Source organism: Micropterus dolomieu, linkage group LG12, assembly GCF_021292245.1.
Source record: "Micropterus dolomieu isolate WLL.071019.BEF.003 ecotype Adirondacks linkage group LG12, ASM2129224v1, whole genome shotgun sequence".
NCBI classification, from domain to species: Eukaryota; Metazoa; Chordata; class Actinopteri; order Centrarchiformes; family Centrarchidae; genus Micropterus; species Micropterus dolomieu.
Genome location: NC_060161.1, coordinates 38,834,436 through 38,849,779, shown reverse-complemented (window position 1 = coordinate 38,849,779; position 15,344 = coordinate 38,834,436). Strand labels below are relative to the sequence as shown.

At 41.4% G+C, this 15,344-nt stretch overlaps 3 protein-coding genes across 4 annotated transcripts in view; 2 read left to right on the top strand and 1 right to left on the bottom strand.

Annotated features, from left to right (window-relative positions):
• Positions 1-15,344, top strand: part of LOC123980185 (zinc finger protein 260-like) — a 672,464-nt gene that overhangs the window by 48,035 nt on the left and 609,085 nt on the right. The window lies entirely within an intron of this gene.
• The window catches only part of LOC123980179 (zinc finger protein 271-like), a 342,908-nt gene that overhangs the window by 103,642 nt on the left and 223,922 nt on the right, over positions 1-15,344 (bottom strand). The window lies entirely within an intron of this gene.
• LOC123980191 (butyrophilin-like protein 2) overlaps positions 844-15,344 on the top strand; it is a 470,636-nt gene continuing 456,135 nt past the window's right edge. The window contains exons 1-5 of the mRNA XM_046064449.1: positions 844-3,596; positions 3,677-3,878; positions 4,164-4,505; positions 4,587-4,694; positions 10,143-10,469. Of these exons, the coding sequence (XP_045920405.1) occupies positions 3,546-3,596; positions 3,677-3,878; positions 4,164-4,505; positions 4,587-4,694; positions 10,143-10,469 (1,030 nt within the window). The 5' untranslated portion in view covers positions 844-3,545. The remainder of the gene's footprint in view (positions 3,597-3,676; positions 3,879-4,163; positions 4,506-4,586; positions 4,695-10,142; positions 10,470-15,344) is intronic.

Sequence of the window (15,344 nt, the reverse complement as noted above, 5' to 3'; positions counted from 1 at the left end):
CAGGACCCCAGGTGCAGACTGTGCAAGGATGCCCCTGAGACAGTACAGCACATAACAGCAGGGTGTAAGATGCAGGCAGGAAGTGCGTACATGGAACAACATAACCAGGTAGCTGGCATAGTGTACAGGAACATCTGTCATGAGTATGGGCTGGAAGGTCAAAAAGGAAGACACCTCCTACGGTAGTTGAGAATGACCGAGCTAAGATCCTGTGGGACTTCAAGATCCAGACATTGTGTGCAATTAATTGTGATTTTCATTTTAGGTCAAATACCCAGCCTATCCATATATACCGTAAAACATTTTTACAAATAACCACCTGCCTCAATTTATTGCCTGGTCTAGTTTTTGTATAAAACCGCTTAAACCCTGCAGTGTCGCCCGCTTTAGCAGCTTAGATCGTTAATACAAATATTAATGTTTGAACGTGTGGTCAATATGTCTGTATGAAAATGCTACACATAGTTAGATTCTCCACAATTCAATAGTTCAGTTCATTTAAGGGGAAACAAGCCCCAAAGTCTAATTCTTTCAAGTTGACCAGTGTAACCTGCATGGTACAAGAGAGAAAAGGAAAAGTGATGACTGCCGTTAAGTTACCTTTGAAGTGCTCGTTTAGCCTGAATGTGTCCGTTCCTTGATTATTTATATTCCTTTACTCTGTAAGGGTCCACTGATCAAAAGAATCAAAACAGCTTTTCATAAAATTAATCCAAGTTGTGAATCCTGTGATATGAAGTCTATCCTCTCTGTCTGCTAACTTCTGTCATCCTGCACCGTGTTGTTGTCGTCAGGATGTTACTTCAAAATAAAGCCGTCTGTCGGAGCTAGATGAAATGAATGACATGTATTTGATAATTTATTCTATTTGAAATAAATAAACTGTTTCATGGTAGTTTCAGAATTATAGGCCTGTCCCAAATATAGGCAGGGTCAATAAAAGCCCAGATATATATCTATATATATCAGAAATGTATCAAAAATAAAAACAAATTTGGCTCAATGTACATAGGCTACTGTACACATACAGTGGGATTGCACAATTTCACTTACACTTAATTTTTTTCTTCAAAAATTTCCAATGTTTTCTAATAGTTATTTCTATTTGTGCTGGTCAATGATGACGGATAGGTAAAAATGTACTTCTAAAAATTTAATAGAACTGGGGTCGAGGGGCCACTAAGTGCTCAAACAGAAACTAATATTCACACACATTCAGCCACCGGTGGAATAGCCACCAGGGGCAATTCAGTGTTCAGTATCTTGACTAAGGACACTTCGACATGCAGCCTGGAGGAGCCAGGGATTGAACTGCTGATTTTCCAATTAACGAGCAACCTGCTCTACAGCTGCCCCTAGATCAAGCTTTCTGATGTGCTAATGTGGTACGGTGGACCAGGAAGGGGGCAAATGAATGAAAGCCAAACTACGCCACCTAGGGAATTACACCCCAGGAACTATTATTTAAACCTTGATTAATTGAAGGAGAATGAAGAGAAAAAGGCACACAGGAACGTTACTGATGAGGCAGAGACCTGATTCAAAATGTACGAAAATCTATTTATTTTTAATCAGCAAAAACAAGCAATCTGGGACTGGAACTGCCAAAAGGAAAGGAAATGTGAACAAACAATAAAAGTATGATAAAATGGTTAATAAGACAACTTTCTTACAATAATTAGTTAAACTGTCTTCAATATAAATTCAAATAAAGAACCCAAAATAACTTTAACCAAAACTAAGCAGAGGTCACTTGTGGAGAGGCAGGCTATGCTGAGGAGTGATACCAATACCTACCTTAAGTGCAGCACTACAAACCTCACAGCCTTATTCACAGCAAAAATGGTGCAGTCTATGTAGTGCCCCCGTGAAATTACTCACATGCAGAAAAGTGAAGGGGCCTTGCCACGGGTGCCTAGCCTCCCAACAAGATGGCACCCTAAACAAAATGTAAGTTTAATACAAAAGAATAATAAACAAATTCATATAAAATAACAAAGTGACCTAAAGTTACCCAGTTGGCTGAAAAAGGGCAAACTATATCGCCAAAAACCCACAAGAACATACACCTACAATAAATTAGATCTAAATTAAAGTAATACAAATTACAAACTACAACTTACAAAACTAAAGGGGCATAAAACAGGAAACTAAGTCGGCAAAACAGCAGTGTTCTAAACCAAGGAGGAACCTGGAAAAGTGAGGGAAACAATTAGCCAGGCTCAACCTTACTGCTTTAAAATACATTTAAAACCATGTATCTACTCACCACCTCTGAGATGGGTCATGAAGATACAAAAAACAATGGTCACAGGGCAGGAGAAAAGAGGCTCCTAACAGAGTCAAAGAGCAGGAAAGCAACATAATCAACTGTTAAGGGGAAATAGATGTGCATGAAACTATTCCCTTCACATACCTGGGCTATAAACACCAACCACAGCCACAGCAGGGACAGATCAGGAAGCAGAGAGTAAGCAAGGGAACACAGGTGTCTTATTTAGCCTAAGCCTAATAAAGAGGGTGGCCAGGGGAGGAGTTAAGTCAAGGCTGGATTCACCATCACTACACATTAACCTGTACTTGGGTAATCTTTCCCCACCACACTAAGATGCCAAGTGGCTCATGGCAGCCAGAAAGCTAATGCTCCCAGCCATGACATGGTCACTTGCCTTAGTTGCAAATTTACGCCTAAACGAGTTAAGTTATGCCCCAAGTAATTGTGGTGAAACCAAATTTAAGTAACTGATTTAGGTGGCTTTCGCACCTGAAAGTCCGCACCTAGGTCCTAACCATAGTTCACGTTTTTATTAGTACTATTTGTAGTGGCTATTTGTCCATAAACTTAAACAAAAACAAATAATAACAAACTTCTCAAATGGCCACTTGAGGCTACGTCATGGTTGGGCTTTACGCAGGTTCAGAGGTACCAAATCAAAGTAATGTCCATAACAAGATTGAGTTTGAGGAGGTTTATTCACACACATAAGCAAGCTTACAGACATTTCTGCTGCCTCTCTCACGCTGGTAAAAAACCATATGCCCTCGTGCCTGAAGTACCTCCCACCTTGACCTATTTATGCAAATGATCATAACACCATGTGACCAACAAACCACAATGCAAGTAAAGCATAAATACAAAATAAACCAAATTAACTTTAACAAGAAAATAAATAAATTAGGCTATAAATTAACTTAAGCCCAAAATAAACAAAAATAAGAATATAGCTCCAACACTATTAGTTAGTTATGGTTTGGATTCATATTTCAATTCTGCAAGCGCACTAAAGAACTTTACATGATGGTCTTGCATCCTGTCACCATCATGTCTGTGGGCTGCATCTCCCTATACTTGAAAGAAAGTGACTGGTTAGGGAGAGCAGCAGTATCTCGGTTGTGACTTGTCTTTACAAATTGTAATATATATGTGTGACTAAGAGTATGTGCATTTACAACGATACTGACAATGATTTAACTCCATAGAATAAGACATGAAATAAGGCTGCTGTGATTGAACCTCTGTCTGTGTGACCGCACAGTTTCCCAGCATGCCTCAGCTGTGGAGCTGTATGAGGGGGAGGAGTTTGTCCTGCTGCCCTGTGAGTACAACACTTTTGACATAGAATACCCCACAGTGGTGTGGAGCCGCTGCGATATCAATCCTCAAACCGTCCACCAGCGTCAGCAGGAAGGTGACGAACTTAGAGACCAAAACCAGCTTTACAGCGGCCGAACATCCATGATGACTGACGCTCTGGAAACTGGAGACCTCAGCCTCAACCTGACAAAACTCCAGCTCTCTGACAGCGGCACCTACACCTGCACCGTCAGTGCATTGGGAGGACAATGGAGATTGTCAGACATACGGCTGCTGGTGAAAGGTGAGCAACAAACTCAGTACTGTCTTTTCCCTGAGTATTAGAGGCTCCCTCTGAAGACGTGATGGAGAGATGGAAGGAAGAGATGTGAGGAAAGAGGAGTTCAGACAGTTAACACACTCATTTTAACACCATGTTGAGTCAGAAAACAGAGTCCATCTATAAAGTGAGAGCAACATAACAGCTGAGGTGGATCTGGTATTTGTCAGGTGGTGTCAGTTTTAAACTGTAGCTGATTTGGTTTCACAGTTGCTGTGATTGAACCTCTCTGTCTGTGTGACTTCACAGTTTCCCAGCATGCCTCAGCTGTGGAGCTGTATGAGGGCGAGCAGTTTGTCCTGCTGCCCTGTCATTTTCCCCCATTGGACCTGGACGAACCCACAGTGGTGTGGAGCCGCTACGATCTTGATCCTCCAACCGTCCACCAGCGTCAGCAGGAAGGTGATGAGCTTAAAGACCAAAACCAGATTTACAGCAGCCGAACATCCATGATGACTGACGCTCTGGAAACCGGAGACCTCAGCCTCAAGCTGACAAAACTCCAGCTCTCTGACAGCGGCAGCTACACCTGCACCGTCAGAGCGTTAGGAGGAAACCGGAAAGTGACAGAGATCCAGCTGCAGGTCAAAGGTCAGCAACAAACCCTAACACCTACTGTAGATACAGGTCAGAGGTCAGAGGTCATGTTCTTTATGCTTCTGGTTCCCACAGAACGATTTCCACCCTGGGTCAAAGTTCTCCTGGTTCTCCTGGTTCTCCTGGTTGCTGGTCTTGTTGCTGTGGGTCTTTTGGTACATTTCCGGCAGTATTTCATGTCAGGTATGTCACTACTGCTACACTTCCAGCATACGAAGGTGTTATTGGAGCAAAACAGCTGAAGACCTGTGACAGTGGAATTTGTAGTTGTAGAAAATAGTCACACATGTTTGATATTGATATCACAGAGAAAACTGTTTTAGGGGTACTAGAAGTTTTTCTCTCTCCAACAAATACAACAAGTGTAGTGTGTAAAGAGGTTGTGCTGAGCAGGTTCAGTTCAATGATTTATTAAAGAAAATCAAGCACACTTAAAGGCAGTGGCTGTGTCCAAAGCAAAATCCAAAGTAAGCACGGTGAAATATAAATCCCAAAACGGGCAATGGTGAGGCTGGAACAAACACAAGCGACAGAGCAACTGAAAGCTACAAGCTACAATCTAAAATAAACCAACAAAGACTGAACAGAACACAGGCATTAAATACTGAGGCAAACAAGCGGTGTGGGAACAAGGTAATGAAACAGAAAGGGAAACAAAACCCACTGACAACTTCAGACTAAAACAGTAAACAGCTTGACACTGAAACATGGACCAAACAGACATAGCACTCAAACAAACATATAACATGATACAGAACATACCACAATCTCAAAGTGGTGCTAAAATACCCACAAAACCCATCTCCTCTTCTTTGCTCTTGCATCCTGCACCCCTCCCGCCCACCCCTATTTGTCTGGTCTCCTCATCTCCTTATTCTTGTCCATAGGGTTATGGGGGAAACAGATATACATATATATAAACACAACACAGAATACATGTCAAATCTAAGCAGGAAAGAAACTAGTAAACAGATCTAAGAACTAAGAGGCGGAGCTATAATTCAGAAGCACGAGTACACACTAAGACACAGAACTAAGACATAGGACTAAGAACAAAGGACAAAATGTGCACAAATCAGTGTGCAAATGCTGAGAGCTGCACACCTGTAGAATATTTTTCTAGCTCTGTAGGCATCTTCCAGAAAACTCTAATCTAGTTAACCTGAGATCAGTAAAAGTCTGGGGTTTTTGCTCCACAAAGAGAGCTAACTTTAACTCTGGGTCAGTTGTTGTGGTAACTGACTCTGTCTTACAGAGCCAGACCAACATATTTTCATCTCAAGGGATTTTGTCATTGATTAATATTTAATTAATAAGTCAACACTGTAATGTGAAACTAGCAGGCTAATTCCACATATATAGCAAATGGATTTAAGTCTATTCTGTATACTTAGCACTTAACGTGCCAGTGTAGCAACAAAGCCGAATGTGCGAATCGCTTCAATCATTCAACTAGTATCTTTTTTTACGGGCACTATTTATTTATTCTGTCAAAACAGGACGTTAACTCCGTCCATACAGCTAGCCAAATCCATTCACAGAAAAACATATCTTCGTTGATTAAGAGTGTAACTTAGCCTCTCATACTCTCATCGTCTTCCAAAAAATAAAAAAAAACCCACACACTTCTCATTCATAATTTCCATTTGAAGAGTAATATATACTATGGCATATTACTGCTATCAGCTGAATTTAATAGGAAAAACTGGCAACTGTGGGAACTGGACTACATTTGAGATTCGTGGGGGTCTGTAGTATAACTAACGTTACCGGCAGATAAATAAATAAATCTTATTAATGTAAATATTAATTTCAATGAAAATACATGTGTGATTAAAAATAATGATTGTAGGTAAAATAATTAGTGACCCCCACAGACGCATGATTTTAAGAGCTCAGACCCTCCTTATGGACCGTAACTAGAACCCTGCTGGATTACATGGACTACAGCTTGTGGACTCTCAAACTGTAAAATCTGTAAAAATGAACACACGTGCAATACCATATACCTGTATGATAGTTTTGTAATGATCCACTTTTTAAAAATGAATGGAGACACAAAAGTAGGTAATAATACTTTTACTTTATTCACTGTATACACGCACACACAGATTACACAGTTAGAACAGGAGTTGGAAGCATTGACTGATTTGCATTTTACAAAACATTTTTAAAAAGTCTGAATGCATGTTGGCATGTTCCACCAAAATATCTACCACTTTCAATATTTGTAAATCTAAATCACGCAAATTAGGATATGCCAACAGTGGCTGTGGTGAGCCCCTGAAGATCTTTGGGACGAATAGTTTCTTTCTGTGGAAAATGTAAGCTGTTCATATAACCGTGTGTGTTAAATCTCTCCCTGCTCCAAAACAGCTGATTCAAACTATCAAATCATTATAAATCCTGAAGCTGCTTCAATAAGCTGTGTTCAAGCAGGGAGAGATTAAATCATGTAGGACAGGAGGAAACTTTCTCCAGGAGAGGGTTGGGAAACGTTACATAAACTTCAATTCAACTAAGATGAATTCATACAGCCAGCAAAGACACAGAGCGGTCTAAACGATATAGATCTTTATTTTATCTTCTTTTGGACAAACATATGTCACTTGTGTACGGTATCCCATAAAAAAGTCTCAGTTAAAAGCTTTAAGTAAAATGTATTAAAAAATTAACGCTGACAACACCACCTACAAAATAAAGGTTTGGAACCAAAAATGGTTCTTCGGAGTGATGCCATAAAAGAACCATTTTTAGTTCCAAGAAGAAGCTTTTAGCAAGTGGTTCTTTAAAGAACCATTTCTGCAAATGTTATAGGTTAACCTAAGAAATGATTGTGTGTGCAGAGTTGTTACTGTCAGCGCTATATTTTGAATATTAAATTCATATTTAATGTGGTTTCCACCGTAATGAACCAAGCTGTTCCCCCTTTCTACCAGCAGGTGGCAGGATTTAAATGAAGGCCTGTACTGTGTCTTTATTAAACGTTTTGATTTTTCGTTTGGATTCAAAACGTTTAATAGACACAGGACTGACCTTCAGTTAAACACTGCCACCTGCTGGTAGAAAGGGGGAACAGCTTGGTTCATTAAATATTTATTTAATTTTAAAAACATAGCGCTGACAGTAACAACTCTGCACACAGTCATTTAGCCTACCATCTGTACTGCACCAAACAATGTATTTAAATTTTATTTTAACATGTTTACCATTACTTCCAGGCCACCTGGCTCACCTGTCTCTTTTCTTAAAATCTATCTTCAAACAGAGAAATAAAAATAGGAGTTTCAAAAAAACAAAATCGGACCATTATTTGAATTTGGTTTAGTAGTTTTTCATTTTTGGTTTCAGAAACCAAAAAAACAAACAAAAAAAAACAATGGCTCTTTTTTCCCCCGTTTCGTTTTTGGTTTGAAACTACAAATGAAAAAACAAACTATCAGAACGTACACGGACAATTCGTGCTTAAAAATTTAAGCAGATTTTTTTTGTGTTGTATAGGCTACAGACCTGTGTGGTTTTATTTTTCAGATAGTGATGCAATGATTAGGTCATTAGTCAATTGACAGAAAATAAAATCAACTTTTTATAATAGGACTTGAAAGTCAAGGCGGGGCGAGTCAAGATGTGAGTGTGAGGCCCTGCAATGGACTGGCGACCTGTCCAGGGTGAACCCGCCTTTCGCCCAATGTCAGCTGGGATTGGCTCCAGAACCCCACAACTCTGTATGCAGGATAAGCAGTTGACAATCGAGGGATGGATGGACTTGAAAGTCATTTGAGTAATATTTTAGCAAAAAGAGTCAAATGTAAGAATCTGCTACATTTAATTATAATAACCTACATTTAAATTTTCTGTTCTGATGGACAGACAAGAACATCATGTTTCAAGATGTCAACTTGGGAAATTGTGATGGGCACTTTTCAGTGTTTTGATAAGTTTTAAAGAACAAATGATTAATTGAAAAAGTTAGCAGATTAATCAATAATGAGTGTAGTGATTAGCTGCCCCACAACCTTGCCCTGATAAAACACCAGTAGTTAAATGATTTAGATGTACAATATTGACAGCAGTAACTATTTTGAAGGCGAACATATACCAAGAGCAATGCATTCAGACTTTACCCTGTGGGGGACGTAAAAAACAGTTTATTTATGGTTATTTCCTGTCCTGACCGTCCTGATAGTGGAGGCCTGCACCGGAAGCGACTCCACAGTGGAGGTGGCCCTATGTGAAGGCTTGTAACAGATATGGCCCAATGGCAGACTGGGTCCAGATCCGGACTGCGGTCCGCCAATTAGTGACCTCTAAATTAGAGTATTGTAATATGGCTGCCATATGACCGTATTGCCATAATCCTGTTCCATCCATTGTGAAAAGATTGTTAGAAGCATTGTCTGTCAGTATATGTGTTAATTAGTGATATATTAATGAAGAGAACAGCTAATTTCTGGAATATGCTGAATTTTTCATATTATTAGATTACATGTGACTGCAGCTGTACTAACATAGGTTTGTTTCCTTATTTAAGCTATTATCTTATGCTAATGGCCCTGCGATGGACTGGCGACCTGTCAATCCCAGCTGACATCGCCTTGCGCCCGATGTCAGCTGGGATTGGCTCCAGCCCCCCGCAACCCTGTACGCAGGATAAGCGGTTGACGATGGATGGATTGATCTTATGCTAATTTCACGCATACTTGTTAGCATACTTATTTTTTTTACAGTGGTGTTTATTCATTGTATAATACTTACCTTTATAAATCTGTAAATTCATAAACAGAATGCTGGTTCTCCTGGAGTTTTTTGAGTAAATGTTTGCGCTGACTGGATAGATAGGCACAAGAATGTTTAGCAGTTTAGACTTATACAGGAACTTATTTTATTAAAAAATAAATAACCAATAACATTATTCTTACACCATGAACATTAAGTTACTAACAAACATGAACAAAAAACCCCCATAATGTTAACAACTTTGACTGCTGTGCCATTTACCCCTCACTTGTTTTGTCCTGGCGTCTCTCCTCCTGTTAAAGAAAAAGTCATCCCACACACACGTGCACCCGGGGGAGACAACACATATGGGATATGGGACACACCCACTGTGTGCACCAGCTCACCCCACCTTAGGCCATCAGCACCTAATAGAGACTAAGAACAATATAATTAATAAGACCCCTTAAACCAAATCTTATTCAACTTAGATAAATAAGGCAATAATCAGAAATCAAATAGCCAAATAAAGAGATACAACTAAGAAAAACGAAAGGAAACACTTAAATCCCACTCCAAGATGTTAAAATTACCCTGAGCTCATAAAAATAAACCAAAGATAGGCACAGTGGTTTTAACACGGGGATACTCTGCCACACTAACAAACTAAATCTGGATTCATGTCTTCTTTTGTTAGGGAAGAATGTCAGGGGAAACACAATACAGCAGGGAGATTTGCTGACCACAAACTGGGGACATTTGTATGTCGGCAATGTTGGCTAAGGCTTTGTGTTGTGCTGTTGATTGTAGAGACACCAAAGACAACACTGTCTCTGTTAGATGGAACAATGGGACATATTTCAGAGTCCCTGCTGCTGTCTGTACAGCTGATGTTGTGCTTTGTTGTCCTCTCAGTCTACCAGGTGGAGGTGGATTCAGAGGTGGAGTCTGTCCTGCTGCCCTGCAAAACCACAGTTCACCTGCCTGAAGACGTCACAGTGGAGTGGAGGAACAGATACAACTGGAAGGTCCACGTATATAAGAACGGCTCTGACCAGCCTGAAGAACAGGACAGTTTTTACAGAGACCGAACAGAGATGAAGAGAAATGCGCTGAGACCTGGAGACCTCAGTCTGACCCTGAAATACCCCACAGACAGAGACAGTAACACCTACACCTGCACCGTCTACAGCAGGGAGGGAGACATCCTGATGAAGAAACAAGTCCTGCTGCAGGTCAAAGGTCAGTGCTGTAGATACACAGTGATGTTATTTTTTCGGATTAATCCGGAATTTCCGGATTTTTTTCGACCTGAAAATATGATGCACGTGAATCATGCAGATCTGTAATAAAAAAAAGAAGGGGGGCTGCAGGACCCGGCCGAGTGTGTAAGTATCAACAAGGATGTTTGTTGCCAATACCAATTCAACACCTGCGCAGTGTGTACCACAGGCGCTCTCGTGCATCCGTGGTACTTAAGTGTTGGGCAGTAATAGGCCTACTGCAATATTACTTTTCCCAGTAAAGAGTAATGTAACGGATAACTATTTCCAAAACACTTGTATTATTACAGTTACTAATTCAAGTAACGCTGCGCTACTGAACGCACCATCCCTGATGTGAATGCAGGTGCGCTGCAGCTCAGCGGCACCTTCTGTTGTTAAAGGACGACGGGAGAACAGGGAGAACGGTATATTTGACAGCTGTATGTAACGTTATTGCCATTATTGTGTCACAGTCTAAGATGCAAATAACATTGTCGTCCTTTGTAAACTTTGTGCGACCAGCAAAAATCTTTCAACCGTGAACAGTTCTACATTCATTCTTAGGCTAATTGAAGCATCAGCTAAAGCAACTCAGCAACGTGAAACTCAGAGAGAAACTCTGGCCGCTGCTGCCAGTGATGCTTGGACTCATGGGGAGATATATAATAGATAACAGGCTATCATCCAGTAATGGGCCTAAGTGGAGTAGCTAATATTACCTTTTTAAGGAGTAGGTCTGTAGCCTATGCTAAATAACTAGTAGGTAATATTATTTCTGAGTAACTTGCTCAACACTGAGTTGACAATAAGGATCAGATAAATGAGGAATGTTTGATTATTGCCTGTTAGAGGCTATGTCTAATGTTTACTTTGACTTTGTTGTCTATTGGTCACTAGTGTAGCCCATACACTGCTGTATGAATGGTTGCTTTTTAAGTCGTCCTTATGTTAAAGGTTTTGGCACGTTATTAATCAATTTCTTGTGAATGTTTTTCCTGGCATCGTCTGCCTGATGGCAGTAACTGGAAAGAGTGATGGAGAGGGTTTAGAGGGGTCCCCTGTGATCAGGGTGGCCTTCCTGATCACAGAACGGTTGTGCAGTTCAAATAAGAGGGTTTGTGGTGAGACGATTATCTTGCTGCAGTGGTTTATTATGCGGGAGAGTTTGGCTTTATGTTTGACTGTGAGGAGGTTGTACCAGGATGAGATGTTGAAGGTGAGAATGGATTCAATGAGTGACGAGTAAACCAGAGTCAAAATATCCTTGCTGACATGAAAACTCCTTCATTTCCTCAGCAGGTGGAGGCGCTGTTGTGCTTTGTTGAACTGCAGGAAATGCTGTTCGTATAAGCAGAGAAGAGAATGGGAGATAAGACACAGCCCTGGGGGAGTCCAGTGTTTAAAACCAGCTTGCATCTGTTGTGGTCTGTCTTGTAAAACTCTATCCATAAAATCAGTGTCGGGTGGACCTGGAGGTCAGAGAGGCAGTGCTGTTGTTTAGTGACAGTGTCTAAAAGCGTGAGAGTTGCATCCTCTACACCGCGTTTTGTCTTATAGGCAAACTGAAAAGGGATTCTAGTTTGTCTGACAGCATTTTCGACAGATGGTTGCATACAACCCTCTCCATACCTTTACACAGCACTGATGTCGAGGCTACTGGTCGGTAGTCCTTCAGGTCTTTAGCAGGTGTCTTGTTGGGCAGTGGAATTATGGAGGATTCTTTCCACTGGTTGGGAACCCAGGCAGAGTCCAGGAGGTGCTGGAACAGCCTTGTGAGAAATCCACCGAGCCGAGTGGAGCATTCTTGGAGCAGCCTGCCTCTGAGCCTGTCAGGGCCAGCAGCTTGTGTGGGTTGACTCTGAGTAAGATGGAGGTCACTAGGTGTTCACCAATAGTGATGGCTTGGAGGAAGCAGCTGGGGGTCGGGGAGGTCCAGGTCATTGGAGTGCTGCTACTGTTGAACCGGGTGAAGAAACTGTTCAACTGCTCTGCATAGGAGGTGGGGTCTGAGCAGCCAACCACTGGCGGTTTGTGGGCTCTGCCCATCTGTCACGCCTCCCTCGCATTTCCAGAGGTTAGTTTCTGTTCCACCTTGTTCTTGTAGTGTATCTATATAAATTGTTTTGTTCATAGTGTGTATCTTAGTGTTGTCTACTCTGTAGTTTGTGTCTGATTTTATTATATTATTATTTTATTATTGTACGAGTAAGCACATCGTGAGCGATGTACAATCCTGAGTCAGATTCCTCGTATGTGTACACATACCTGCCAATAAAACTGATTCTGATCTTAGCTAGCTTGGCCTTCTTCCTGAGCTCCTTCTCCAGCTTGTCTCCTTTCAGAAAAGCTTTTTTCTTCTGGACCAGGCAGTTTTTCATGTCCCTTGTGATCCATTTTTTATTGTTTGAGTGTATAGTTATTTGCTTGGTGGGAGTGACAGTATCCTCACAGCATAAAATGTAAGATGTAAGTACATCTGTAAGTGCATGTGAGTCGTCACCACAGTCATTAAAAAACAAGTCCCAGTCTGTCAGTTCAAAACACCCCTTAATGTTTCAGATGTTTCCTTATTCCAGAATCTGATAGATTTTGTGATGGGTTCATCTGTTTTTAATAGTGACCTATATATTGGCAGGAGTAAAATGACATTATGGTCAGAGCGACCGAGAGGTGGGCGTGGTTTAGAGATGTAGGCATTTGTGATGTTGCCATAGCACTGGTCCAGTATGGTCTGAAGTCTGGTGGGGGTTGTGACATATTGCTCTAGGTTGGGCAAGTGAGTGGTGATGTCACACCTGTTCTCCCAGTAGAAACACTGGCTGTGCTCTGAAGGACACAGTCAGCAGCTCATAATGTTTACAGCTCTGTGTCTTTCTCACTGAAAAGTTTGTTGCCCACTTGCTGTTGACAGAGACGTTGACAGAGCCCGCCCCCAATTGACTTCGTGTTGTTGCTGCAACTCTGTCAAAGCGAATGATGTTAAAACCATCTAATTGAAAGTCTGCGTCCTCAGAGAGTCATGTTTCTGTGAAACAACAGAACAGGCTGGTTTGCCGATAGTCCTGATCATGCCTGACGAGCGTGAAAGGTCCCCAAGTCTTATTTCGTAGCGATCTCACGTTTGACGGGGTTATTGCAGGTAGAGGTAGCCGGCTGCCTCTCCTCCTTAATCTGTTGCCCTGTTCCCTCCTCTGGAACCTCTTTTCCTCCGAATACGCTTCTGTTTGTGTCCTCGAAGTAATTCTTGAGGTATGATATTGGTTCGGATGGATATGTGTGCTGGATCCGACTGAAGGCGGTTCAGCTCCAACAGGTGATCTCTTGAGTAGGTGAGTCTGCCGGGGTCGATGGTGAATGACAGCGCCGGTTGTAAACAAAGTCCATTTACGTGTCATAGACTGGTGATCATGAGCCAGAGGAGGGCCAGGTTAAATATTATTGCTGTTAACATTCTGAAAACGACTAGACAACGATAAAAACCCACCATAAAAACAATTAAAAACAACATAAAACATGCACATACTGAGCCGTGTCCGGAGTCGCTCTGGCAGAGTAGCGCCCCCTTTCCCTTTACAGGGCCTGTGGATTATTTAGTTATAGACTCAGTTATTTCATGTTTCATGTTGTACATTTAGCTGTTTAAGTTTGGTAAAAATGAATAATTATTATAGAGAGGTTGCGATGGTACAGTGGATTAGACCCTTGTCTTTGATTCCCACTGCAACACATCCATTAAATAACTTAAGTGTCATGAGTCCTGCTTTACCGCCCATGTTAAAGCCGGCGCCAGTTTAATCGGGGTGTCGGTGGGTCTCAGTATGTTTTCCTGCTTTTTTGCCCTTTGCCAATCACATGCCTGAGATACAGGTCAGAGGACAGAGTCAGGAGCCTCCCAGCTCCTGGTTCAGGTAAGATCAAAGTGTTTTAGTACCTGAAGCAGCAGCAGGTGGTACTCAGGACCTGAACCGACCTCTGAGTGAAACCTGAGTGTGAACTTCCTGGACCGTAACAAACGCTGCCAGTGAACAGAATCCAGGCAGAAAGGATGTTTCCTTCCAAACATGTTTGTCAGAAACATTTAGTTGATATTAAATCTCATTTGTAGGAGACAGTTTTTATATTTAGGATCAATATGTGTAAATATCAATCAGAGGTCTGTCCAGTTTATGTCCCCTAAAGCCAAACAGTAAATCTAAAAGTGAGCCGTGGAGCCTGAGAAGTTTCTCTCTTCCAGGTAAGATTCTGTCCTCAAAGACTGATGGAGTCCCAGCTCCTCTCACTGGACCGTGAATAGCGGTCAGAGCTAATCTCACAAATTCTCTGTATTTCCTGAGACTCCTTCATAATAAAAGTCAACTGCTGTTTCACTAGTTAAATGCTCTTAATGTGAAGCTGCAGCAGCAGGAAATGTTCACTTTGCATTAGCAGCAACTTAATACTGCAGTTTTTCACTTGGTAATACTGCAGATATGTAAATACTGCAGTACTTTGATCAGTGGGCCACAGGCTCAGTCAGCACTGTGTTACCTCATTAGACGATAGACAGTGACTGAACAGACATTTATTTAATGAAAACCTTCAGATTCTAACTTTAATAAAGATTTGATTGAGTCCATCTGACAATAATACTCAGTGATTTAATAAACAGTCAGTTGTGCTGTTGATTGTAGAGACACCAAAGACAACACTGTCTCTGTTAGATGGAACAATGGGACATATTTCAGAGTTCCTGCTGCTGTCTGTACAGCTGATGTTGTGCTTTGTTGTCCTCTCAGTCTACCAGGTGGAGGTGGATTCAGAGGTGGAGTCTGTCCTGCTGCCCTGCAAAACCACAGTTCACCTGCCTGAAGAC